Here is a 27,534-nt window from a genome sequence, read left to right as displayed (position 1 = left end):
TGGTTGTATGAAAATGTAATAATTTATAATTCTGTGACAAATGTGAATAACTGCTTCTGTAAGCATGGTTTCTCTTCCCCTATCTTTTATAGCCTAACAAAACAGACAGCTGACAACACCTTTGGTTGCGGTAAGATTATGGAAAGTCTAAGCCTACTGGTTATACTGACAGCACTGCAAGGTAAGATCATATATGTAACAATGTAAATTGATCCTTAAAGTTCTCCATAGGTCATACATACTGTATTTATGTTTTAAAACGTCTACCTATGCTATGACTACAAAAAGTCCCAGGCTATGTCTACAGGCTGTTTTTATTTCCTAAAAAAAAATGCCATATTACTGCTGTTATACTGCTTTATTAAATATATGTATTTCTATATTTCACGGGAAACGCTTCCTTTTGATCCTTTTGACTTTTTTGGCAAGTAAAGTACACTATTTCACAATTCCTATAACATTCTTGTTAATGTAACACCCTTCAAAGAAGCACATTTTTCTACAGGTAATAAACAGTGATTAAATAAGCACAAGGTGCATTTTTATGTATGCATAGAGCATTTTCTGTAGACCAAAATACTGAACACATCTAATAAAGTAGTTATCAATATGCTAGTATTAAATATAATAGAAATCCCAAAAGAGCTCATCCAGTGTTGTGAGATTTGTGCACGTAATAAATAACTTTTACTTTTACTTTATAAATTAGAACGGTTGAGAGTAGATTTAACATGTATCAGCAATATCAAGACTTTCTCTGTTTTAGTATAAAAAAGTTTTATTTTTTTCAGCCCATTAAAAACAATATTTAATAGGTACAATACAATATCAACACCACATAGTTCCAGTCCATCCTACATCGATTGGTTTTGGCGCACAAAGTATTATTCTCACCTTGAGAATGGCACTTTTCCTCTGAAATCTTTAGAAAATGTACTACCTAGTTACTGTATCTGTGACAATTGTTTGCAATATAATTAAATGTGAAATTTTTCTTTGCAAATTGAAAACATTATATTGAAATTATTTTTGCAGGCTGCCATTTACAGATACTGCATGTAACCCAGAGGCCTTCAGCGAGTGCCGTACCAGGCAGCAGCATAACTTTAGAATGTAACTACGGCCTCAGTAGCTTATATGAGATGAGTGCCGGTTCGTTTAAATGGTACAGGCATGTACTGAATGGTGATGAGATTTCACTTACAAACAAACATTATAAAGGCAGAATTGTAAGAACAAATGGAGATGATTTCATGAAGAAAAAGTTAGCTAACATTGAACTGCAGAGATTGGAGCTCACAGACACCGGGATATATATATGTGAAGTTTCTGTAATATCCATAACCAACATAACAGAATATGGGAAAGGGACATTTCTTAATGTTGCAGGTAAGATTGTGTAATAATTCTTAATGAATATGAAACAAAAAATATATACAAGACCAATTCCATTTAGGCACAGGTTCATGATAGTAACCCTTGCAGTCAAAAAAGCCAGTGTGTGTTTTCTTGGAAGTCATTGTTTAGAATTAACATAGCTTGTTACTACAGAGGGGAGACCGACAGATTAACATCATTGGGGCTCTGGCCTGTTACATAAAAGTGCAGTAAAAGAAGCAAAAGGCATTAATCTTCTCACAGATGCAGTACATAACACAATGACAAGATTTAACTTCAGTCACAAGTAACAAGAAGCACCATTAAGACACACAACTAAAAAATAAATAATGCACACTTTCTAAAATTTGCCTAGAAAATCTCTATTTTATGAGGTGATTTTGACCTCACGACAAGTACAGTAATATATTTTGAGGGGCTTTTTTTTAAAATTATTTGCATTGTGTGGCTATTATCAATTCTAAATATATTATATTTATGAGAATATAGCTTATGTGTGTACTCTATATATATAAAAAAAGAAAATTATTGTTGAACAAAAGGCATGGTGAAAATTCTGGAAATGCCAAAAAACATTTTACTGGTATACAGTATTGAGATTCCCTTCTGCCTTTCAGGTGTTCCAGAAGTCATTCATAAACTTAACCCTTTTATCATACGTGTGTGTATAATTGGAGGAATTCTCATCATTTTAATTTCATCTGCAGTTTTATTAAAACATGCCAGACAAGGTAAGAAATATCTGGAAATGTAATACTAATGAAATGTATGATTTTTTAAATACAGTTGAAGTGGTAACTTCGCCCCAGTCGGCATTATGTCTTGGGCCGGCCCTGCATATAGTATTTAATATTTATGCCTCAAATAGGTGCTTTTAAATAGTATATGCTGGGTATATTGCTGGGTACAGTGCCCTCCACAAATGTTGGCACCCTTGGTAAACATGACTAATCAAAGCTGTGAAAATGTGTCTTTATTGTTTAACCTTTAGATCTTTTTTTTTTTTTTTTTTTAAATACACAAGAACACTCTGCTCCTCAGAATATCAAAAAATTCCAAACACAATACAGGTTTATAAAAAAAAAATATTATTATTATTGGCACTTTTTATGTGCTACCTCCCTTTGCCAAGATTACCAGCTCCGAATCTTCTCCTATAATGCCCAATGAGTTTGGAGAATACATGGTGTCTCTGGCATACTTGCAGCTTCCAGCTGGATTGTGCAGCTGCACATTATATGTTTTGGCCACATGGTTCTTCTGCCATCAAATTCTGTGTTTATACTGTTGCAGTGTACAGCATATAATGGCATATAAAGTCCCTTAAATGTATCAGATTTTTTTATGAATTATACTAACTGCAACAGTAGACAGATAACTCATCCACCAAAGAACTGTAAGTGTTACTTCTTTTTCATTATGTTTCTTCACTAAAATGTTAGCTTCCCTGTTTAATTTCAACTTCTTCTATTTCTGATTCTCCACAGAAGACCAATTGCTTTCAGTGAGTTAAAAATGTAAGGTATATTTATTTTTACTGAATAAAGTTTTTAGGGCTACCATCATGGGGGACAACCATTACCAGCCCAGGGAGACAAAAACACAACAAGATGTTTAAAAAAACAAAAAAGCTGTGCACTGGACCACTAATTTTATTGAAAGACAGGAGGCTCATATTTGCATTGACTTTCTTTACTGTCACCTTAGCAGCAAAGATAAAAATAGAACATTGGTAACCAATCATAAAAAAGTTCAACAATATAATCATGAAAGCAGACCCTCCTTTCTCCTCTTTCTTTGCTGCTCACCATGAAGTTCTATTACATTTAAATTTATGTATGATTCTCGTGTTTGTTTAGGGTAATTATAACATATTACCTTTAATTTATATTCTAGTGATTGCATCACCTTATTGTCTGTATTATTATTATTGGTTTTTGGTTTCATTCTTGTTCTCGCAAGACTTTTGACGCCATTTTGTTTTCTCTTCTGCACAGCAACTGTTGCTGTGCAGAATATGTTCCGGGAGTGGAGAACCAAACCGCAGATTGGTTTTCCAGGAATTGGAGAGATGCCAGCGACTGGATGATCCACAGGACAGTCTTTTGTTCCCTCGATTCCCTCAGGGGTCCTTTAACACTAGATCTGTTTGCCTCTCGGATAAACCGTCAGACAATGGAATTTTTCAGTTGGCTCCCAGACCCGGAGGCTCTAGCTACGGATGCATTCTTGCAAACCTGGCCTCCATTGGGAGTTAATGCTTTCCCTCCTTTTTCCCTTATTCCCAGGGCCATCCAGCACTCCTCAAGACCCAGATAACTGTAGTTCTGGTAACTCTGTTATGGCGCTCCCAACTTTGGTTTTCAGCTCTTCTGGAAATGTCGATCCAGGATCCTTTAGCGCTCCCTGTTTTTCCATCTCTTCTCCAGGGACCAGAAGGTCAGTCCCATCCTCTGATTCTCGAAGGCCGTCTCTCCTTAGTTGCTTGGACAATTTCCGGGGATTTCACCCTGTCCAGGAATTATCGCAGGATGCTAGAGATTGCTCAGAGACTCTTGGGCTCCTGGTAGACACCAGGCTTATAGAGCAGCATGGAAGTCCTTGTCTGCTTGGTGTGTGGGACGACAGAGTGATCCCCATTCTGCCCCTGTTACTTCTATATTAATTTTTTTAGCAGAAATGTTTTCCTAAGACAAATCTTACAGCTCCATTAATTTCCAGCGGACATATTGGATCCAAGGAGGGTCCCATTGGAGGGATCCTTTAGTTTGTTGTCTTCGTTTACGTCGACCTCTGAATGCTCCGTATGATTCATTCTGGGATGTTTCCATACTCCTTGATTTTTTACGGCAGCGGCCCGACAATGATTATTTGACATTACGTCAATTATCAGCAAAACTTACCATATTGCTTTGCTTACTTCCATTTCGTCGCGTGTCCGAGTTAATTTCTTAATTCATAGACATACGAAAACTTCTTCGACTTCTATTTCTTATCCTTATCTCACTGAGTATCCCAAACTCTGTATCGCTAGATGTCTTCGGACTTACCTTGCTTCTCCTTTTCGTCCAGTTTCAGCTTTTCAACTTTTAATTTCTTATTCTAAACCTTTTCATCCGGTTTCCTCGCCAACCTTAGCAAGATGGATTCGTAGGCTTCTCACTCTCGCAGATATCAATCATCATTTTGGGGCGCATTCTGTCCGAGGGGCGGCGGCTTCAGGTGCTTTCTTCGCCGGAGCTTCTCTATCAGATATTCTTCATACAGCTGATTGGTCACGTGCCTCCACTTTTAAGGCATTTTATTTTCGGCCATTATCTTCGGCTGTGTTGCCTTTATTGGCCCAACATTAAAATTGCAAATATGAGCCTCCTGTCTTGCAATAAAATTACACAATTATCCTAGACTCGATGACCGAATAATTGGAATTTTAATAAAGACAGGAGGCGAATATTTCCCCCCTACCACCCTTTTGATATATTCTTCTTATTTTATTGAAGTTTACTTATTTATATTTATTGCTGCTTGGTGGTATGTTGTATCTTATTATCTGTATATTTACGATATCTCTCATTGTATTTTGATTATTTAATGCTTATACAATCAGAGACTGTCATGTGTCTCTCTTATTTTTTCAGTGTAAACCATTGAGCGAGGTGTCCACGTTCCTGATCTTCCTAATTTCTTGGGCTTAACCTTGATGCTTCGATCAAGTTTTCTTCAGACTGTTTACTTACCTGTCTTCCATCTTCCGTTTCCATGGTTCACGTGCTGCAGAAAGAGGAGGAAGGAGGGGCTGCTTCCATGATTATATTGTTGAACTTTTTTATGATTGTTACCAATGTTCTATTTTTATCTTTGCTGCTAAGGCGATAGTAAAGAAAGTCAATGCAAATATTCGCCTCCTGTCTTTATTAAATTTCCAATTATTCGGTCATCGAGTCTAGAATAATTGTGTAATTAGAGGTGGCTGGAGAAGCCCTTACTCTGGTGAAGGAGGTTTCAGTCAATCAAGAGAGATTTCTGATTGGCTGTGTCCCTCCACGTGGAGCTCAGTGTAAGCTTCAGCCAGCAACAGGTAAGAAACCCACTGCGTGTATGATGTATGTGTGTGTAGGTGACTGTGTGTGTCTGTTTGTGTGACTGTGTGTGTAATGTCTGATAATAGCAGGTGCTAATTGTCTGAGACTACTCATGTCTGGTAATGGAGGGGTTTAATTGTCTGTGACTCCTTTTGTCTGTTAATGACTGTATGTATATTATAATAATATAAATATATGATGCAATCTAAAATCAACATGGTTCATGAGGCTTCCTGATAATTTCTATAATATAAAATGTATTTTATGTGTATACACCTGTGGAGTAACCGCATCCACCCCATAATGAATTTTTGAATGGCAGAAATAAAATGTGGGATAAGGTGACCAACCCGACAAACCCATGCATGGGTGGTATCAATGTACTCAGGAGATGTTGCTGAACACATATTGTGGTGTTGTCTGATAGAGACATATATAAGGAGCTGTAAATTTGTGGGGAAGAATATACACAAAAAATACTACTGCAAACTTTGACAAAGGCTAGTGGTAAAATGTGTTTTCTTCCCTGAGTTAAAATACCAGCATCGGAAATATCCTGGGTTGTCTAGTTTTCAAAAATATATGGTTTTATTGGGCTCATTGAATTGGCCAGGCTCAAAGATGCACCAAATAGGGCATGGGCACAAGATCACCAAATGTCAAAGTTCAACATTGAATAATGTGTATGCCCCAAATGTGGCCCTTTTGCCTCCAAACAGCCAGGCAAACCCATGAATGGGTGGTATCACTGTACTCGGGAGATGTTGCTGAACACATATCGGTGTGTTGTATGACAGTGTGACATATACCAGGAGCCATAAGTTCACACCTGAAGTAAAATGTGTGTGGAAAAAAAGCGAAACAATTACTACCACTAACAAGGGGACATCCTCTACGGCTGGAGGAAAGAAGGTTTCTACACTAGCACAGACGGGGGTTCTTTACAGTAAGAGCGGTGAGATTATGGAACTCTCTGCCAGAGGAAGTGGTGATGGTAAACTCAATAAAAGAGTTCACAAAAGAGCCTGGACGTGTTTCTTGAAAGCAATAATATTGCAAGTTATGGATATTAGATTAATAGGGACAGAACGTTGATCCAGGTATTTATTCTGATTGCCATATTTGGAGTCGGGAAGCAATTTTCCCCCTGGTATGGGGCAATTGGCATCTGCTTCATAAGAGTTCTTTGCCTTCTTCTGGATCAACACAGTAGGGACACAATATGTATATAGGTTGAACTTGATGGACTTTGGTCTTTTTTCAACCTTATGAACTATGTTACTATGTTACTATGCTGAACACATATCGGTGTGTTGTATGACAGTGTGACATATACCAGGAGCCATAAGTTCACACCTGAAGTAAAATGTGTGTGGAAAAAAAGCGAAACAATTACTACCACAGAATTTGACAAAGACTGGTGGTAGAATTAGTGAAAGAGTTAAAGTTTTCAAAAAGATATGGTTTTATGGTTTGATGGGGTAAATTGCATTGGCCAGCTTCAAAGATGTTCCAAATAGCACATGGAGGCTGAATTAGCAGATATGGAAAAAATGATTATGAAATAGCAAAATGCTATTTGTAATTATCAACCGATAACATGAAGAAAACAGTAAAACAAAAAAAACATTGGGCATTTCTAAACTTAGGACACATAGTAAATTCTACTTAGCAAGTTTTTTATTAGCTTTTATAGATGAGTAAAAGATTTTTCAAGTAAAATTCAATTGTTCACCATATTTTATACTTTTTTATAATAACTGATAAAATACAATCAAAATAATGACATCTAAATAAAGCCATTCATGTCCTGTAAAAAAAAATATATAACTTGTGTGGGTTCAGTACATGGGGAAGAAGGAAATTACAGCTAAACACGAACACCACAGAAATGTTAAAAAAAAACATCAGCCTTTGTCACGAAGGGGTGACAAATAACACTTCATTCACTTAAAATAACCTAGGAATTTGCTTCAAGTTAAATAAGTAATACTAAGACCTGTTTTGGTATTTATTTTTTCATATTTTTTAATATTCAACAATATTATTAGGTTATTGTATAAGAGTAGGCTACACAAGTACATGAGTTTAACTGTTAATAGGTCTTGGCTGGCATCCTCAGTCCTTAGGTGCTTTGATGTGGTTTGTGCAGTGGCAGAACTACCGGGGTCGCGACTGCGACCGGGCCCTGGAGTTCTGCCAGTCAGGGGGGCCCAAGGGGTGCCGAGTGCAGTGAAACTGTGCACACCGCAGCAGAGCAGCGAGACAGAGGCCTCGCACCCCCACCACAGGACTGCATGGTAAGTGACCTACAAAGGGGGGTAGGGAGACGACAGATAGTGAGAAGGGGGAGTAGGGAGAGGGTAGATAGTAAGATGGGGTAGGGAGAGGGTAGATAGTGAAAAGGGGGGAAGGAAGAGGGTAGATAGTGAGAAGTGAGAGGGTAGATTGTGAGAAGGGGGGGTAGGGAGAGGATAGATAGTGAGAAGGGAGGGGTAGAGAGTGGTAGATAGTGAGAAGGGAGGTAGGGAGAGGGTAAATAGTGAGAGGAGAGAGAAAGGAGGATAGATAGCCTGAGAAGGGAGGAGAGGGGTTAGATAGTGAGAATGGGGGGGTAGGGAGGGATAGATAGTGAGAAGGGGGTAGGGAGAGGATAGATAGCCTGAGAAGGGGGGAGAGGGGGTAGATAGTGAAAATGGGGAGGTAGGGAGGGGGTAGATTGGGTTGAGAATGGGGGGCCTTAACAGATTCTCGCACCAGGGCCCTGAGGCTTCTAGTTACGCCCCTGGGTTTGTGGTTTGTGTGGATGCCAAACCAATTCAGCTTAATAGCCTCTTGTTACTTGGCATCAGTTATCTAGCCTGAGGGTGCAATTTACCTGTCATTGTGTTGATTGGAGACTGGGATTCACATCCCCTAATGATTAAGACTCTGGATTGGTGGAGAATTAGGTGAACTAACTTTCCTTAGTAACTGCAGTTAATAATACAGCTTTCTGATTGGCCATTTATGTTCCTAGACAGGCGATACAGAACATTTAAAAACCATAGTTAACTCATGATGAAGCCTTTTGGCAAAGCATGTATCAGGTGACCCCACAGAGGCTCTCCAGCGTTGCCCCTTGTAGATTGGAGCGTGAAATTTGAGGAACAATCAGGTAATAATACCATTCACAACCAGACACTGAGGTGCCAGTATCATTTTTAAGTTTTCCCTAACAAAGTGGACGCATTATATACATACGTTGACAGGCCCCCCTCCCGGCCCATTTGCCCTTTAAATGGGGGTGTTTCCCACTGACATCAGCGGGACTTCCCACCGGCATCACGGGACTTTGCACCGGCATATCGGGACCACCCACCGATATCACAGGATCGCCCACTGACATCAGTGAAGAGTGAAGTATATATAGGGACATTTATGTTTGAGCTGTTTTGTGGGGTTCGTTAGTTGTTTTACTTATGTTTTATGTGTCAATATGTGGCTGACTAATGGCTGGGGGTGATGCGATTTATTTCTCAGCCGATTTTATTTGATCTGAGTATAAAAAAGTAAATTTGTAATAATTTATTATACCCGTTTTCTTTTGGACCCTGTGATTCGTCTTTTTACACATACAGCATATTCTTTAGTAGTAATTCATCTTTGAAGCCAGCCAATGAAATTCAAGGCATACATTTTTGAAAACTAGACACCCCAGGGTTTAAGTGTAGGGAAAAAGTGCGGCCTATAATGGGGTAATTAAGAAACGGTTTGGCGAACTCTAAATTTTTTAAGAAACGGTTCGCATGAACCGGCAAGAACCAGCTGAATCCCATCGCTGTTTTTACTGGGTGCCCCCATTTTGTGAGAGGCAGCATTTCTATTGTGTTTGTGATCTCTAGAGCGATCACATGGGCCCCTGGCTTTTTACTTTTTCAATATCGAGGCAATTCAGCAACACTGACTGTGCTTAGGATCATTGATTAAGACCAAATAATACCTCTCCCTTGAGGATTATATAATTGATGAATTTTATAAACTGTTAAATAATACATTTTGTAGTTTTGCAAACCAAGAGAGCTCCAGTCCTAATTTTTGTTGCTGTTGAGAAGGTATGGAGTAGAGCCCTGTGCGGGACTGCTTTTTTTGTCCAATCCCGCCTGCTCCTGCAATGTGTGTTTTCCACTCCTCCCTGCTCCCGCCACATGTGTCCAATCCCGCCCCCTCCAGCCACATATGTGGTCCATCCCACCCGCTCCCACCACATATGTGGTCAATCACGCCCACCTCCTTACCTGAACGCCCAGGAACACAGCAGAGTCACAGGAAGTGACGTAAAATCACGTGACTCTGTGTTCCTGGGCAGAGCAAAAGAAGAGACGCTGTGAGGAAGCAGCGCAAAGGCAGCCTTGCGGGAGTGCGTGGGATTTACGGGACCCCCAGGTACAGTGTCTGACCGCCTGCACCCTCCGCAACACCAGCAAGACTGCCTGCAAGTTTTTTGGCGGGTCCCTCATCCCAATGCAGTCCTCTAGTGTGGAGGTTTACAGACAGTGATGCTCCCTAGGGAATATAAGGTGTGTGCATAAGACGGTTATTGCCCATGAGGTCATTTGTCGTTAAGGAGTTAAAGATCACAGCTTGTCAAAACAGATCAAAGAAACTCTCCAATTAAGCCAATTGGCAGCCAATTAAGATCAAAGTATCCCTCCAGTAGACTGGAGCCCTTGGGATCCAGGACCCAGCAACATAAAAAACCTTGCTACCACTACAGTATTTGGTACATTACTTGCTAAATGTATTGAATGCACAGAATGCAAAATTTGTGGGCCAAAAACATGTCTCCCTCTCTGCCCCCCAGTCCTGTCTGTGCAGAAGAACCTTGAGGTTCACAGGAACCCTAAAATTTGTACTATTATTTAAGTCTTATTTATGGAATATTTACTATAATGTGGGGTTGGTGGATATGTGGAACAGTTTCCTAGTACAAGTAACAAAACCCCTTACTTCTCTAATATAAGTTGGTACTTTGGTTGAGATCTTTAAAGATATTAATAAAAGTTGAATTTTAGAGTGATCCGAGGTAGGATTTTTTTCAGTTTAGATATCTCTGGCGTTGCAATGGTTAACTATATACTTTTTTTTCTTTTGCTGTAGGTAACCTTTTGCACCACCATCCTTGATGTTTCCTGTAGCGTTTGCACTTACTATTACTTAATAAACAGCACCTATTAGATTGATTGGGCCATGAATGCTTAGCACATGTACCCAATTTGAACCTTAACCACATTTTCTGGGAATGCTGCCAAAATGCTAATCATAGCTTGTTTAAGCACCTGTTGCCGGGATAAAGCAACATTTTACAATTACTGGCAAACCTCCTAGAAAATGTGTGAGAGAGATAACTAATCTATGAACAAATTTAAAGACATTTCAGCAGGTTGGCAAATAATTTTTGTCTGGGATCACCAAGATTTTTGCAAAATATATAACACAGTAGTGAAATTCTGGACATAACTGCTGTTAAATGGTTTTGCGGAAATTAATACTTTTTATGGCTAAATACAGCACTAGAAACATCATTGGAATTCATGTAAAGCTTGCCATATTTATCAATCTTTGCTGGGAACTTCTTAAAACTCCTTATGTTTTTCTGTGTTAAATCTTCTAAGGAAAGACTAAAATGAAAACATTTATTTACTTTCTAACTACTTTAATATGCATTCTTCATTAATGAGGCAGCATGGGACCCTGGAGTATACCATGATTGGTTGTCCATGATTGGTTGTATGAAAATGTAATAATTTATAATTCTGTGACAAATGTGAATAACTGCTTCTGTAAGCATGGTTTCTCTTCCCCTATCTTTTATAGCCTAAGAAAACAGACAGCTGACAACACTTTTGGTTGCAGTAAGATTATGGAAAGTCTAAGCCTACTGGTTATACTGACAGCACTGCAAGGTAAGATCATATATGTAATAATGTAAATTGATCCTTAAATTTCTCCATAGGTCATACATACTGTATTTATGTTTTTAAACGTCTACCTATGACTACAAAAAGTCCCAGGCGATGTCTACAGGTTGTTTTTATTTCCTAAATTAAAGTGCCATATTACTGCTGTTATACTGCTTTATTAAATATATGTATTTCTATATTTCACGGGAAATGCTTCCTTTTGATCCTTTTGATTTTTTTTGGAATGTAAAGTACACTATTTCACAATTCCTATAAAATTCTTGTTAACGTAACACCCTTCAATGAAGCACATTTTTCTACAGGTAATAAACAGTGATTAAATAAGCACAAGGTGCATTTTTATGTATGCATAGAGCATTTTCTGTAGAACAAAATACTGAACACAACTAATAAAGTAGTTATCAATATGCTAATATTAAATATAATAGAAATCCCAAAAGAGCTCATCCAGTGTTGTGAGATTTGTGCATTTAATAAATAACTTTAACTTTATAAACTAGCACAGTTGAGAGTAGATTTAACTTGTATCAGCAATATCAAGACCTCCTCTGTTTTAGTAGAAAAAAGTTTTATTTATTTCAGGTCATTGAAAACAATATTTAACAGGGACAATACAATATCAACACCACATAGTTCCAGTCCATCCTACACCGACTGGTTTTGGCGTACAAAGTATTATTCTCACCTTGAGAATGGCACTTTTCCTCTGAAATCTTTAGAAAATGCATTACCTAGTTACTGTATCTGTGACAATTGTTTGCAATATAATTAAATGTGAAATTTTGTAAATTGAAAACATTATATTGAAATTATTTTTGCAGGCTGCCATTTACAGATACTGCATGTAACCCAGATGCCTTCAGCGAGTGCCGTACCAGGCAGCAACATAACTTTAGAATGTACCTACGGCCTCAGTAGCTTATATGAGATGAGTGCCGGTTCGTTTAAATGGTACAGGCATGTACTGAATGGTGATGAGATTTCAAATACAAACAAACATTATAAAGGCAGAATTGTAAGAACAAATCAAGATGATTTCAAGAAGAAAAAGTTAGCTAACATTGAACTGCAGAGAGTGGAGATCACAGACACCGGGATATATATATGTGAAGTTTCTGTAATATCCATAACGACAATAACAGAATATGGGAAAGGGACATTTCTTAATGTTACAGGTAAGATTGTGTAATATTTCTTAATCAATGTGAAACAAAAAATAAATACAAGACCAATTCCATTTAGGCGCAGGTTCATAATAGTAACTCTTGCAGTCAATTTCAAGTTTCCCGAAAAAGCCAGTGTGTGTTTTCTTGGAAGTCATTGTTTAGAATTAACATAGCTTGTTACTACAGAGGGGAGACTGACAGATTAACATTATTGGGGCTCAGACCTGTTACATAAAAGTGCAGTAAAAGAAGCAAAAGGCATTAATCTTCTCACAGATGCAGGGCATAACACAATGACAAGATTTAACTTCAGTCACAAGTAACAAGAAGCACCATTAAGACACACAACTAAAAAATAAATAATGCACACTTTCTAAAATTTGCCTAGAAAATCTCTGTATTATGGGGTGATTGTGACCTCACGACAAGTACATTAATATATTTTGATTTTTTTTTCATTATTTGCATTGTGTGGCTATTATCAATTCTAAATATATTATATTTATGAGCATATAGCTAATGTGTGTATATATATATATATATATAAAAAATTATTGTTGAACAAAAATGGTGAAAATTCTGGAAAAAAACATTTTACTGGTATACAGTATTGAGATTCCCTTCTGCCTTTCAGGTGTTCCAGATGTAATTCCTAAACAAACCCCTTTTATCGTACCTGTGTGTGTAATTGGAGGAATTCTCATCATTTTCATTTCATCTGCAGTTTTATTAAAACATGTCAGACAAGGTAAGAAATATCTGGAAAATACAATGTAATACTAACGCAAAGTATGATGTTTTAAATACAGTTGAAGTGGTAATACAGACTGTAGGGTTAAACACCCCACCTACCTCACAGGGGACTCATTAATAGTTTCCAGAGAAAGCTTTAAAGTGCAGTTGTTTAGAAGACAGTGCAGGCCCACTGATTCAGCTCCAAGATAAGCAATACAGCCATGTTAGGATTAAATAAGACTTGCCAAAACAGGGGGGGGGGCTATGGTATAGTGGTGGGGTAAGCAATATGTGGCCATATAGTGTGATGGAAACTTAAATATTTATGCCTCAAATAGGTGCTTTTAAATAGCATATGCTGGGTATATTGCTGGGTACAGTGCCTTCCACAAATGTTGGCACCCTTGGTAAACATGAGTAAAAAAAAAAAAGCAGAAGACAGATAGGGACCCCAATGGTGTAGTGTCAAGCAGTTATTACCGCACGCAAATGTAGGAATGCACTTACACTTTTTGAGGGGGTGTAATACCCATATACATCAAGTGTTTTTTCTCTGCTATATGGGTATTACACCCCCTCAAAAAGTGTAAGTGCATTCCTACATTTGCGTGCGGTAATAACTGCTTGACACTACACCATTGAGGTCCCTATCTGTCTTCTGCTTTTTTACATATGCTTACTACATACCCACCCGGAGGATTTGATGTTTATGAAGCCTGAATACATGTACACATTGTGAGTGCATTATATAGACATATGGTGCTTTCATCCGTGCATAATACTACACCATAATTTTTTTCTGTTTTATTTTTTATTTTTTTTCAACCGGTATACACGAGCGCCCCCTAGTGATCTTTGTTCTAATTTAAAACACCCGGAGAGTGTTGTGTACGGGTTGCAGCTGGGTATCCGGTCAAGTGACAAAAAAGGAAAGTATATTGACCATTGTTTCCTCTCTACACACCTTACTTCATACTGGTTTTCATCACCCCCTTTTTTCTAAACATGAGTAATCAAAGCTCTGAAAATGTGTCTTTATTGTTTAACCTTTTGATCTTTTTTTAAAAAAAAATACACAAGAACACTCTGCTCTCCAGGATATTAAACAATTCCAAACACAACACAGGTTTATAAAAAAAAATTTATTATTGGCTCTTTTTATGTGCTACCTCCCTTTGCCAAGATTAACAGCTCTGAATCTTCTCCTATAATGCCCAATGAGTTTGGAGAATACATGGTGTCTCTGGCATACTTGTAGCTGCCAGCTGGATTGTGCAGCTGCACATTATATTTTTGGCCACATGGTTCTTCTGCCATCAAATTCTATGTTTATAATCTTGCAGTGTGCAGCATATAATGGCTGGAAATTCCCTTTAATGTATCTGATTTGTTTTATGAATTATACTAACTGCAACAGTAGACAAACTAATTATTTTCCTCTCCCACAGCTAATTCATCCACCAAAGAAACGTAAGTGTTACTTCTTTTTCATTATGTATCTTCACTAAAATGTTAGTTTCCCTGTTTTAATTTCAACTTCTTCTATTTCTGATTCTCCACAGAAGACTGATTGCTTTCAGTGAGTTAAAAATTAAAGGTAAAGTTATTTTCACTCAATAAAGTTTTTAGGGCTACCATCATGGGGGACAACCATTACCAGCCCAGGGAGACAAAAACACAACAAGATGTTTAAAAAAATAAAAAAAAACTGTGCAATGGACCACAGATTAGAGGTGGCTGGAGGAGCCCCTGGTGAAGGAGGTTTCAGTCAATCAAGAGAGATTTCTGATTGGCTGTGTCCCTCCACGTGGAGCTCAGTGTAAGCTTCAGCCAGCAACAGGTAAGAAACCCACTGCGTGTATGATGTGTGTGTGTGTAGGTGACTATGTTTGTCTGTTTTTGTGACTGTGTGTGTAATGTCTGATAATAGCAGGTGCTAATTGTCTGAGACTACTCATGTCTGGTAATGGAGGGAGTTAATTGTCTGTGGCGCCTTATGTCTGGTAATGACTGTATGTATATTATAATATAAATATATGATACAATCTAAAATCAACATGGTTCCTGAGGCTTCCTGAAAATTTCTATAATATAAAATGTTTTTTATGTGTATATGACAGTATGTGTATATGACAGTATGTGTATATGTGAGATGTATGATATACACCTGTGAAGTAATCTCATCCACCCCATAATGAATCTTTGAATGGCAGAAATAAAATGTGGGATAAGGTGACCACATTTTTTAAGATATTGCGGGATGACGTCTTTGTCCATAACTGCTTGTCTGCGCCATCTTTGTGCCCAAATGGCTTGTCAGTGTCCCCAAAAGGCCTTTTCTGCACCATTTTTGCCCCGAAACAGCTTGTCTGTGCCATCTTTGTCAGATTTAATGGGGTAAAATGAATTGGCCGGGTTCAACAATGTCCCGGTCAACACAGGGGGCAGCATGACCACATGTCTAATTTCCAATTGAAAAAAATGCACACTTCCCAAATGTGTCCTTTTAGCCCCCAAACAACCCAACAAACTCTGTGTGGGGGATATCACTGTACTCAGGAGATGCTGCTGAACACTTTAGGTTGTTGTTTGGCAGTGACAAATACCAGGAGCTGTAAATTCATACCTGCAGTAGAATGTGCATGTAAAGAAACACTACTGCAAACTTTGATGAAGGCTTGTGGGTAAAATGTGTACATGGAAAGAGTTAAAATACCAGCATATACCCTGGGGTGTCTAGTTTTTAAAATATATGATTTGATAGGGTAAATTCCAATTTGAAAAATGCACACTTCCTAATTGTGCCTTTTAGTGCCCAAGCAACCCGACAAACCCATGAATGGGTGGTATCACTGTACTCGGGAGATGTTGCTGAACACATATTGGTGTGTTGTATGACAGTGTGACATATACCAGGAGCCATAAGTTCACACCTGAAGTAAAATGTGCGTGGAAAAAAGTGAAACAATTACTACCACAAAATCTGACAAAGACTGGTGGTAGAATTAGTGAAAGAGTTAAAATATTATAATTTGAAATACCCTGGGGTGTCTAGTCTTAAAAAATGTATGGTTTGATTGGGTAAATTGTATTGGCCAGCTTCAAAGATGTTCTAAATAGCACATGGGGGCTGAATTAGCAGATAATTGTTAACTACTGATGAAGCCTTTTGGCAAAGCATGTGTCAGAGGCTCTCCAGCGTTGCACCTTGTAGATTGGAGCGGGTAATTTGAGGAACCATCAGGTAACGAAATGTTCCAGGTTATAATACCATTCACAACCAGACACTGAGGTGCCAGTCAATGTTCAGTAAAGATTTATGTTCGGGGCTCACATTATAATTTTGAAGTTTTCCCTAACAAAGTCGATGCATTATATACATACCTTGACAGGAACCCCCTCCCCGCCCATTTTCCCTTTAAACGGGGGTGTTTCCCACTGATATCAGCGGCACTTCCCACCGGCCTCACGGGACTTCCCACCGGCATCATGGGACCACCCACCAACATCACGGGACCGCCCACTGACATCAGTGGGACCGCCTGCTGATGTCAGTGGGCAGTTCTGGTCGCGTCCTGCAAGGGAGTTCTCCGGGTAGCCAGAGTGAAGAAGTTCCCAGGTATTTTTATATATATAGGGACACTTATGTCTGAGCTATTTTGTGGGGTCCGTTAGTTGTTTTACTTATGTTTTATGTGTCTATATTATTAGTGGCTGGCTAGTGCCTAGGGGTGATGCAATTTATTTCTCAGCCAATTTTATTTGATCTGACTATAATAAAAGTAAATTTTTATACCCGTTTTCTTTTGGACCCTGTGATTAGTCTTTTTGCACATACATCATATTCTTTAGTAGTAAGTCATCTTTGAAGCCAGCCAATGAAATTCAAGCAATACATTTTTGAAAACTAGACACCCCAGGGTTTAAGTGGAGGGAAAAAGTGCGGCCTATAATGGGGTATTTAAGAAGCGGTTCGGCGAACTCTAACTTGTTAAGGAAACGGTTTGTGCGAACCGGCAAGAACCGACTGAATCCCATCGCTGTTTGTACTGGGTGCCACCATTTTGTGAGAGCCAGCATGCCTATTGTGTTTGTAATCTCTAGAGCGATCACATGGGCCCCTGGCTTTGTACTGTGTTGCTGAACGCCTCAATATCGAGGCATTTCAGCAACACCGACTGAGCTTAGGAACGGATCATTGATTAAGCCCAAATAATACCTCTCCCTTGAGGATTATATAACTGATGAATTTTATAAGCTGTTAAATAATACATTTTGTAATTTTGCCAAACCAAGAGAGCTCCATTCCTAATTTTTGTGTCAGTTGAGAAGGTATGGAGTAGAGCCCTGCGCGGGACTGCTTTTTTAATCCCGCTCCCACTAATTCCACTCCTGCCCGCTCCCGCAACATCTGTGTCCAATCACGTCCCCTCCCGCCACATATGTGGTCAATCACACCCACCTCCTTACCTGAACTGCAGATTTCCCATGCAGTCCCACAAGGCTGCCTTCGTGTTGCTCCATCACAGCGTCTCTTCTCTTGTTCCACCCAGGAACACAACGGAGTCACAGGAAATGACGTAAAATCACGTGACTCCGCTGTGTTCCTGGGCGGAGCAAAAGAAGAGACGCTGTGAGGAAGCAGCGCGAAGGCAGCCTTGTGAGACTGTGCGGGATTTCCGGGACCCGCAGGTACAGTGTCTGACCGCCCGCACCCGCCGCAACACCAGCAAGACCACCCGCAAGTTTTTTGGCGGGTCCTGCAGGCCCCTCATCCCAATGCAGTCCTCTAGTATGGAGGTTTACAGACAGTGATGCTCCCTGGGGAATATAAGGTGTGTGCATAAGACGGTTATTGTCCATGAGGTCATTTGTAGTTAAGGAGTTAAAGATCACAGCTTGTCAAAACAGATCAAAGAAAATCTCCAGGCAGCCAATTAAGATCAAAGTATCCCTCCAGTAGACTACAGCCCTTGGGATCCAGGACCCAGCAACATAAAAAACCTTGCTACCACTACAGTAGCATTCTCTATATTTGGTATAGTAAATGTATTGAATGCACAGTCCTTTCCTGGTAAAATATATTTGCATTATTTCATGCTTCACATTAGTAGCAGGATGAGGTGTTATTCACTTTTTGGCAAAGAGTTCGTACTGCTAATCTGCATTGGCAGTTTAAGTTATGCAATAACCAGTTATTTAGCCTTAACAAAAACCTGATATCTATTACATAACGTTCTGTTTTTTTTTTTGTCGTTTTAGCTCCAAAGATTGATGAGCTTCTAGTTGCAGCCTCACAACAGGTAACTAAATTGTTTGTATTGAAGCATTATAATACATTAGGCTTTATTCAACGCCTGCAAGTAATTGAATAATAGACTTTTGCATTTGGATTCATCTAAACGTAATTTTTATGAAATGTGCCTGTTTCGTACATTAGTATGAATCTCCGATAATGAAGAAAAGAATGTCAAAAACGCCAAAATTTCAGTATGATTTGTCCATTCTTTTGCCACATTTTGCACCACCATTACAAGCTGTTTCGGAGCCACTACAAACTATTTTGGAGTTCTTTGAAGAGGTAAAGTGAGAAGCAACTGTCTGTAGGAGGGACCATATAAAAAAGTAGCAAAGAAATTGGGGGCGGTCTCATTGTGTTATGGAGCTGCTACTTACCCGCTACCATGATCCAGCAGTGAGCAGAGGCTCCGTCGCGTCTCTCTCCTCTCCACCATCATGAAAAACAAACTGCTACCTCGTCTGGTGGGCAGCGCCGTAGTAAAGTGTGGGAGCATTTCAAGAGTGTGGGTGCCTTGCGAGGCAGGGTAAGGTGTAAAGAATAACGAAAGTCCTAAGTTAGAGAAGCCGGACACCAAAGTGAGCTATTAGGATGGTTGCAAACCCACAACAGCCACCACTAACAATAGCAGCTGCCAGAGCAAAGGGCCTGGGAGAGGCCTCAGCCTTCTCTCAGAGTGGGACTGGTTATGCCCATGCCTCCAGCCTCAAGATGGTGAGTCATCTGGTGGTGCTGATGTACTCACTAATAACTGTGATGGCACTGTATATTGGTATATTTCTTTATTCTTATTAACATTGGTTATTTTGGGTATATGGTTATAATATTTAATTAAAATATTTGTATCTTCCTCTTTACAGGCATGCACAAATGAACACACAGTTTATAAACTGGAAAATGTTCATTATGCAGCATTAGCATGAGTGTAACCATGGAACTGTCTAAATAGTATGCAGAAGAATGATAGAGCCTGCTTGCTTACTCCTGCTTGTCTCTGAAATCAGCACTTGGTGGACTCTGCCTTTTCTCTTCTCTTGGTTTGAGAATGGTAATATTATCATTATATTTTACACAGCTGGAAATAATACCTAGCTTTTACAATATTGCAACTCTTCCAATGTGGAATGTGGACACTGTGTGGGGATAATACATTTCTATATAAATATATATTCATTTCAATGGATTAAAAAAGTGTGTCTGGCTGTTTGTTTTCTTTATAATTAAGTGTACAGTGCAAGATGTTTTAGAGTAAACATAGTGAAAATATCTCTTCTATGAAAACACATTGGCCATTTTTTCCAGGACGCTCGCAAGTTTCATATTTTACTGACCAGCACTTAACCTTCTTGAACGATGTATTCTGCTATAAATAATCAAATATTGCTGCATCGTGTATCAGCGGGTTTTGGGCAGCAATGTCCTAAAATGTTAACATTTAATCAGTGATAGTTTCCTTTGTAAACTTTATATGTCTAGAGGATTAAAACATATGCAATGTCAAGCCTTTCTTGAATAGTTAGAGGCCAAATACAAGTGGGCTGTAGGATAGTTTTCAGAGGGCCGTGGGCTTGCGTCTTCCTTCTGGTGGGTGGAGCCTGTCATTGAAGCAGCAGGGTCTGGGTCCTCTGACACCCCCCTCTTTTTGACATGTCTCCTGAGCTATTGTAACACTGGCTGGAAGGGTGAGAAATTCATCTATTGCTTCCTTGTAGATCCCCTCTGATCAGGACATGGCTGGGGTAACCCCCCTTCTGGAATTTTCATCCCAAAGAAGTTCTGCAGAAGCTCAGATGCCAGTTTCATCTGAAATGCTATCTAGGTATGCCAGCAATGCGGGTGAGGCAGAGGCAAATGTTTGCAGCCTGTTAGCGTACGGGGGTTGCTGGGCAGCAGGACACGAGTGAGGCATGGGTAGGGCTTCTTTAGGGTCTGCTAGGTATGCTGGGATGTTATATCTGGCCAAGGTGTCTGGTGTGCATTCATTGTCTAGGTTAAATGAGCAGAGTTTGGGGTTCCGACAGAGGGACTTGGGGTGCTGTGACTCTAACCCCGGGGTGCAGTGTCAGTGAGGTGACTGTGCGATTGCCTGTAACACCTTCTTGCAAGTGAAGGAACCAGTGCAGCGTCTCAGGGGTCGACCGGGGTGGCAGATCCAGCTGGGGGGTTGCCAGACCTCTGTCCTTCCCATGGATGATCTGCCGCCTCCGGACAAAGAGATGAAAGACTCCGAAAAGGAGAAGTATCAATACAGGAAAATCCTAAGAACCCTTGGGAACTGGGCCAGTGTTATTGGTGAAAAGATGCCTGAACAATGTTCGGAGCTTTTCTGCTATCACGACCTCATATGAAATGCTTATCGTGTCTATGAAGGCCTGGGGTGGTGGAGATACGATGAGCAGTTTCGCCAGTGTCTTGCGGTCCGCCCGTCATTGAAGTGAGATCACATTATGACGCGCGTCCTTTCTTGGTGGGGCCAGTGGGTTAGGGTCTTCTTTTCTGCCGGTCGGACAACGTAGGGGGCCCAGGGTTTACTCAGCCATGCCTATGGAACTCTGGCTACTGGCCAGTTCAGGGACGTTTCCGCTGCTGTTGCTCAGGATCCCAAGCTTGCATCAAGTCGCTTTTTGGGCCATAATATCGTCAGACTCTGAGCTCTCAGTTGGTACTCCGGGATTGACACCGCTCCCTCGGGATCACCCAAACTGTGTAACTAAGCTTCGGCTAGCCACAGTGCATATGCAGCTCCGGTGCAGTGGCATCCCCTCCTCTCTCTACGCTAGTTTTGTCTGGTTCTAAAGGGATTCATCGCTGGTGTCCCAGCAGGAAGAAGCAAGAAGCAAGAAGTACACAGTCGGGGTACAGGGCGTCCCATCACATCTCTCTGCCACCATGTCTGTATAGTAGAATCAAACTTTATTGTCTCAGGGCATACTTGAGGTGATACCTAAATCTTGGTGTGATGGTATAAAAGACCCTCCTGTAGTACCAGTTGTGGCAGTCCAGAGGGCTGAGAAATATGGGCTTGGAGCAAGCCCCATTAAAAAAGGCTTTGTGACCAAGAAGCATCACTTCCTCATCACTTACCTCAAGGCTCAGTTTTAGGACCCCTTCTGTTCTCTCTTTACACTTCTTCCCTTGGCAAACTAATCTCATCCTTTGGCTTTCAATACCACCTGTACACTGATGACACCCAGATTTATCTATCCTCCCCTGATCTCTCTCCCTCTGTCTTAGATCGTGTAACTAACTGCCTTGCATCTGTCTCTACCTGGATGTCTGAACGTTTCTTGAAACTCAACCTCTCCAAAACTGAACTCCTCATCTTCCCTCCCTCCAATGCTAAGATTCCCCCATCTATCTCCCTCATTGTTTATGGTGCCATCATCTCCCCGTCTACTCATGCACGCTGTCTTGGTGTCACCCTTGACTCCGACCTTTCGTTCACACTCTATATTCAGTCTGTCTCTAAAAACTGTCGCCTTCATCTTAAAAACATTGCCCGCATTCGTCCCTTCCTTCCACAGAATGCCACTAAGGCTCTTGTCCATGCCCTGATTATCTCCCGTCTTGACTACTGTTACTCTGTCTTAGCCGGTCTCCCTCTTAACCGTCTCACCCCTCTACAATCCACCATGAATCCTGCTGCCAGACTTATCTTCCTCTCACATCGCTTTACTAACGTCTCTCCCCTCTGTCAGTCTCTTCGCTGGCTGCCTGTATGCTTCAGGATTCATTTCAAAATCCTCGCTCTTATTTTCAAAGCCCTTCACAGCGGTTCCCCTCCCTACATCTCCTCTCTCATCTCTAAATACACTCCTAACCGGTCTCTCCGCTCATCCAATGATCTCCTTCTATCCTCTCCTCTGATTTCTAGCTCTCATGCCCGCTTACAAGATTTCTCAAGGGCTGCCCCTATCCTCTGGAATGCCCTCCCCCGACCTATCCGTCTCTCCCCCTGCCTTTATTCCTTCAATAAAACCCTCAAGACCCACTTCTTTAAGGATGCTTACAACATAGCAGGCTAACGCCCTCCCATACTCCCATATTCCTTTAGCTCACCTTTCCTACTCCCTCTCCTGCAATAGTTTTACTAGTGTGGGTGGGTTATTCCTAACAACAGCACTTTTACCTATTGTGTAATACACCCTAAATCCCTCTAGACTGTAAGCTCGGTTGAGCAGGGCCCTCCTCACCTGTTGTCTCTGTTAGTCAATTTGTTATGTTACATACTACTTGTTATGTCCTGTCTACCCATTGTACAGTGCTACTGAATTTGATGGCATTATATAAAACAATAAATAATAATACTTGCATAAGACATCTCTCATTCTTCTGCTGGTTTCACTAAATGATGCATACAAGAAAGGTCATTGGCCTTACCATTCTTGGAACGGTACAATAGGTGATATGCAGATCAACGCAACAGAAGAACAAAGCTCAGCGGGCTTGTCAGGGTTTTAGCCGTTGTGCTGAACAAAAGGTACTAAAGTTTTCTATGATGAGAGTAGACTAGGACAGGGTGTTTGCATCCCTCCAGATGTTGCCTCCACTCCTCAAGTGCAAGTTTTATATCAAGCAGCTGTCAATCTTCCACATTGTAGTTTCTCTTAGAAGCCCTGCCCCTCGTGCTGGCAAACGTGTCAGCTTGCAATCACCAACGTCAGATCTCTGCGAGCTAGCGGGGGCGAAGAAAGGGAGGCAGAGGTCAGCATCCAGTGCCGATAAGAAGAGGATCGGCACCCTGCCACATACTCTGTATTACAGGCCAAATGGACTTAGAACAAGATATCCAAGTTGATAAGCTTTCTAACTTTTTAGAGGCATTCTTTGGAGCTCTGCTGCCAAAGGTAGTTTCCTCTGATATCCAATTAGATTGAATGCATCCCAAAATCAAGGAGTGCTAAACTTAATCTGCTCAGGGATATAATTAATTTGAAATATTTCTATGACAGTAAAAAGCATCACATGAACTGTACCTGGGAACTATGAAATCCTAGTGCAGGTAAACTAAAAACAGAGATGGGAGTCTTAGTTAACGAGGACCAGGAAAAAGCAGAAACGTTTGGCACCTACAGCAAAGGATATTATAGCACTGGAAAAGGTGCAGAGAGATGGCCTACAAAATAAATAAAAGGAATGGAACACTTAATTTATGAAGAAAGGTTCATTAATTTAAATCTGTTTACTTTAGAAAAACAGAGCCTCAGAGGGGATATGATAGGATTATATTCGTGGCCAATACAAACCATTGTGTGAACATCTACTCATAAACAGGACTATGCATAGGACACGTGGTCACGCATTTAGACTGGAAGAAAGGAGATTTAGTCTAAGGCAGAGGAAAGGGTTTTTTTTACAGTAACTTTTATCTGAGTCTGTAGAGACATTTAAACAACAATTGGATGAATACTTGGAAAAACATAATATTCAGGGAAACAGCTTCTTGAGAGATTTGACTGCCATTCTGGGTCAAGAAGGATTTTTTTCCCCACAACTGTTTTTTGCGTTCTTTTGGATCAACAGCAAGAAATGAACAGATGTGGGGAAGGCTGAACTTTATGGACGCAGGTCTTTTTTCAGCCTATGTAATATGTAACAATTTAATCTGATGTCTTCTGCTCTCACCCTGCAGAAAATGAAGGTTGTTATATACAACTCATTTGAAAATTCCTCTTAGGCTGTCATGCTATATTAAAACACCAAGTCTGTTCTGATGTAAGGACTTACCTGCCTCTCCGGTCCCGCGCCGTGGCCGGTCCCGCGACGCTTCCTCCTCGGCCGCCTACCCGGGCAGCGAGTACCACCGCTACCCGGTCGGCGTCTTCACCGCGTGGCCGACCACGCGGCAAACCGGTAGCACAGCGCCACCGTGTGGTCAAAACATAATATTGCACGTTACAAATGTAACGTGTTCTTATAACCTCGGGTGACCTCCTTAATGCAGGACACACCTCCACCTGTCCCTATTTAAACCTGGACTTCCTCTTCTGGGTCACCCTTGGTTGCTGTATTTCTGCTATTTGCTTGCGCATTAGATTGTTACTGACTGCTCTGGTTTGACTTGGCTTGTTGACCTCGTTCCTGTCTCTCTGATTCGTCTCCTGATTCCTGCTCGTCTGGTATTGATTCGGCTTGTTGACCTCGTCTCTGGATTCTGATTTGGCTTATCCTGATTACCTGTCTGACCCGGTTGGTTCTCTGACTTTCTGGTTCCAGTTTGGCCTGGCCCACTCCACCATCTGGGGTCCTACCTCACCATACCATTACATCTGAGCTCTGAGAGATGTAGAGGACTTCCTATTCCTGCATGAAGGCATCTAAAAATTGATATATTTTCATGTTTATCATCAGTATCACTTCCTTAAGAAGTAAAGTGTGGTATGGGCACAGTGCTTTCAGTCTTTTCTTGGCTGTCATTGTGAAATGATAAAAGGTGTGGGATTGCTGTTACTACTTGGAGCCATGCAAGGTGAGACCCAGAGTTCAGTTTTCTATTTATTTAATATATTTTAACAAAATAATGTCAGCTCAGAAGTGTTACATTATAAAAACTAAGCCTCTGATCAAGTTTTTCCAGCAATGCACGTGTTAACAAACCACATTTGTTATAAATATAAGAGCTTGAGAAGAAAAAAATGAGACAACTAACCCACCAGGCATTTGTGCATCCTCAGGAAAGATTCATACATTTTAAAAATTAGTTTTTTGTATTCATCGCTGCACTGTAATTATGTACTGATAAATAAATAGACACTGATGTCTCTGTCTTGTGTTTATTAGGTTCCAATTCACACACTATCCATGTCACCCAGGCCCCTAAGGTAAAGGCTGAAGAAGGTAGCACAGTCACATTAAAATGTAGCTACTCCACCAGTAACTCAGTGCTGTCAAATCACCCTTGGTTGGAATGGCACAGGCATGTGCTGAATGGAAGCAAGGTTTCAAACACAGAAGGAGATTTCATGGGCAGAGTTTCTAAAAGTACGACAGAAGATTTCTTGAGTAAAAAATCGGCTGATGTGACAATTCACAATGTTACCCAAACCGACACCGGCATGTTCATATGCGTAGTTTATATACATATAGATAACACAAAAATATCATCAGGACATGGGAATGGAACATTTCTTGAAATAACAGGTAATCATGTGCATTCAATGTGTCTTGTCAAGGATCACCGCAAATGTAAACTCAGGATGGAGATTTGAATCTCTGTGGAGTTTGTTCGTAAAAATGTGTTGTGAAAAAGGTTAACTAGCAAGGGCCTCCTGCCATAAGCTGTCCCTTTCTAGCGGATAGTTACAATGGTTACATGTTATTGAAAAAATAATAATAACGTAACTATTTGTGACATCTGTGCCTACAACTGTGTCAAAGTAGTATGCTTAAATCTAATTACCATAAAATGATATGTTCATGATAGTTGTATTCACTTTTTATTTCTTTGGCTCCTGTCTACCTGTAGGAAACCTTTATTATGGTTGGCAACTTATAAAGTATTTTGTATTAGAGAAATTAACTTGGTTTTTTTTTGTCAAATGGCGTTAACATTGATGTCCAGCAGGCAAAAAATATGTAGATTGATTCAAAATGTACTACTTGAGTATCGAGTCACACTTTTCGTCTTTAGGGGCTTGGCTCGATAAGCATAAAAATTGTTGCAAAGTGTCAGTTTGCAATACTGTTTACAAATTATCACCAGTACTAACATCTGATAAGATTTCATACACCCATAGAAACCAATGTAAGGTGCTCCAACACCAAAAAGTTTTAAATTTCTAGATTTCTTAGATGTCTTCATGCAGGAATAGGATCAGAGGCTTAGTTTTTATAATGTAACACTGGGTTATAGGCGGCACACTGACCGTGCTTCTGAGCTGACATTATTATTTTGTTAAGATATATTAAATAAATAGAAAACTGAACTCCGGGTCTCACCTTGCATGGCTCCAAGTAGTAACAGCAATCCCACACCTTTTATCATTTCACAATGACAGCCAAGAAAAGACTGAAAGCACTGTGCCCATACCACACTTTACTTCTAAAGGAAGTGATACTGATGATAAACATGAAAATATATACATTTTTAGATGTCTTCATGCAGGAATAGGAAGTCCTCTACATCCCTCAGAGCTCCGAACACACTTGGGGTTTTAATATAGCATGACAGCCTAAGAGGAATTTTCAAATGAGTTGTATATAACAACCTTCATTTTCTGCAGGGTGAGAGCAGAAGACATCAAATGACATTGTTACATATTACATAGGCTGAAAAAAGACCTGCGTCCATAAAGTTCAGCCTTTCCCACATCTGTTCATTTCTTGCAGTTGTAGGAAAAAAAATCCTTCTTGACCCAGAATTGACACTGCCATTTAACACCTACTCAAAGCAGATCACAGCCATTTTTGGGTTATAAATCCATTAATATCATACACGCATGCACTAATAAAACATGCTATATAATTTTGAAGCCACCACAATGCTCCTACATACCTATGCCTACTACAAAATAAAAGGAATATTTGTTATATGTGCCAAAATATAATAATCATGAAATATGTGTTTGAATCTGTTGTGTGTAATTTGTGCAAATATGTGTCAAAATGTAATGTCAAATGTTCTGTATTGATACCACATTTTATTATATTCCCATATTAATGTTCTTAGTTGAATGACCTTAAAATAGTCATTATCAGCAGCAGCATTGTGTACATAATATACTTTTTTCTTTAAAAGGTATTTTATACAAAGAAAACCCAATGTATAAAGTCATAAATCCAAATATATATACAAGTATTTTAAATAGCTCTCATAGACATAAAAACAGTTAGCCAGTGAGACTTTGGAGGTCACTTCCAGAGATATGAACAGAAACCATACATATAATAAA

At 40.0% G+C, this 27,534-nt stretch overlaps 2 protein-coding genes across 2 annotated transcripts; both read left to right on the top strand.

The window, feature by feature from the left end:
• The first annotated feature begins 126 nt into the window (after window positions 1–126).
• On the top strand, window positions 127–19,561 carry LOC128500041 (natural cytotoxicity triggering receptor 3-like). The gene is made up of 7 exons (XM_053469056.1): window positions 127–181; window positions 1,036–1,389; window positions 2,016–2,129; window positions 2,773–2,794; window positions 2,886–2,920; window positions 18,607–18,647; window positions 19,504–19,561. The coding sequence occupies exons 1-5, from the start codon at window positions 139–141 to the stop codon at window positions 2,917–2,919; spliced, it is 567 nt and encodes a 188-aa protein (XP_053325031.1). The 5' UTR covers window positions 127–138; the 3' UTR covers window position 2,920; window positions 18,607–18,647; window positions 19,504–19,561.
• LOC128500042 (natural cytotoxicity triggering receptor 3-like) lies at window positions 11,324–13,731 on the top strand. Its single transcript, XM_053469057.1, has 3 exons — window positions 11,324–11,425; window positions 12,265–12,618; window positions 13,244–13,731. Exons 1-3 carry the CDS (start codon window positions 11,383–11,385, stop codon window positions 13,384–13,386), a joined length of 540 nt encoding a protein of 179 aa, XP_053325032.1. The 5' UTR covers window positions 11,324–11,382; the 3' UTR covers window positions 13,387–13,731.
• Window positions 19,562–27,534: the final 7,973 nt, after the last annotated feature.

The sequence above is a fragment of the Spea bombifrons genome, chromosome 6 (assembly GCF_027358695.1).
Source record: "Spea bombifrons isolate aSpeBom1 chromosome 6, aSpeBom1.2.pri, whole genome shotgun sequence".
In the NCBI taxonomy this organism is placed as follows: domain Eukaryota; kingdom Metazoa; phylum Chordata; class Amphibia; order Anura; family Pelobatidae; genus Spea; species Spea bombifrons.
Note: the sequence above shows the minus strand (reverse complement) of the source record. Positions and strands in the feature narration are given on the sequence as shown.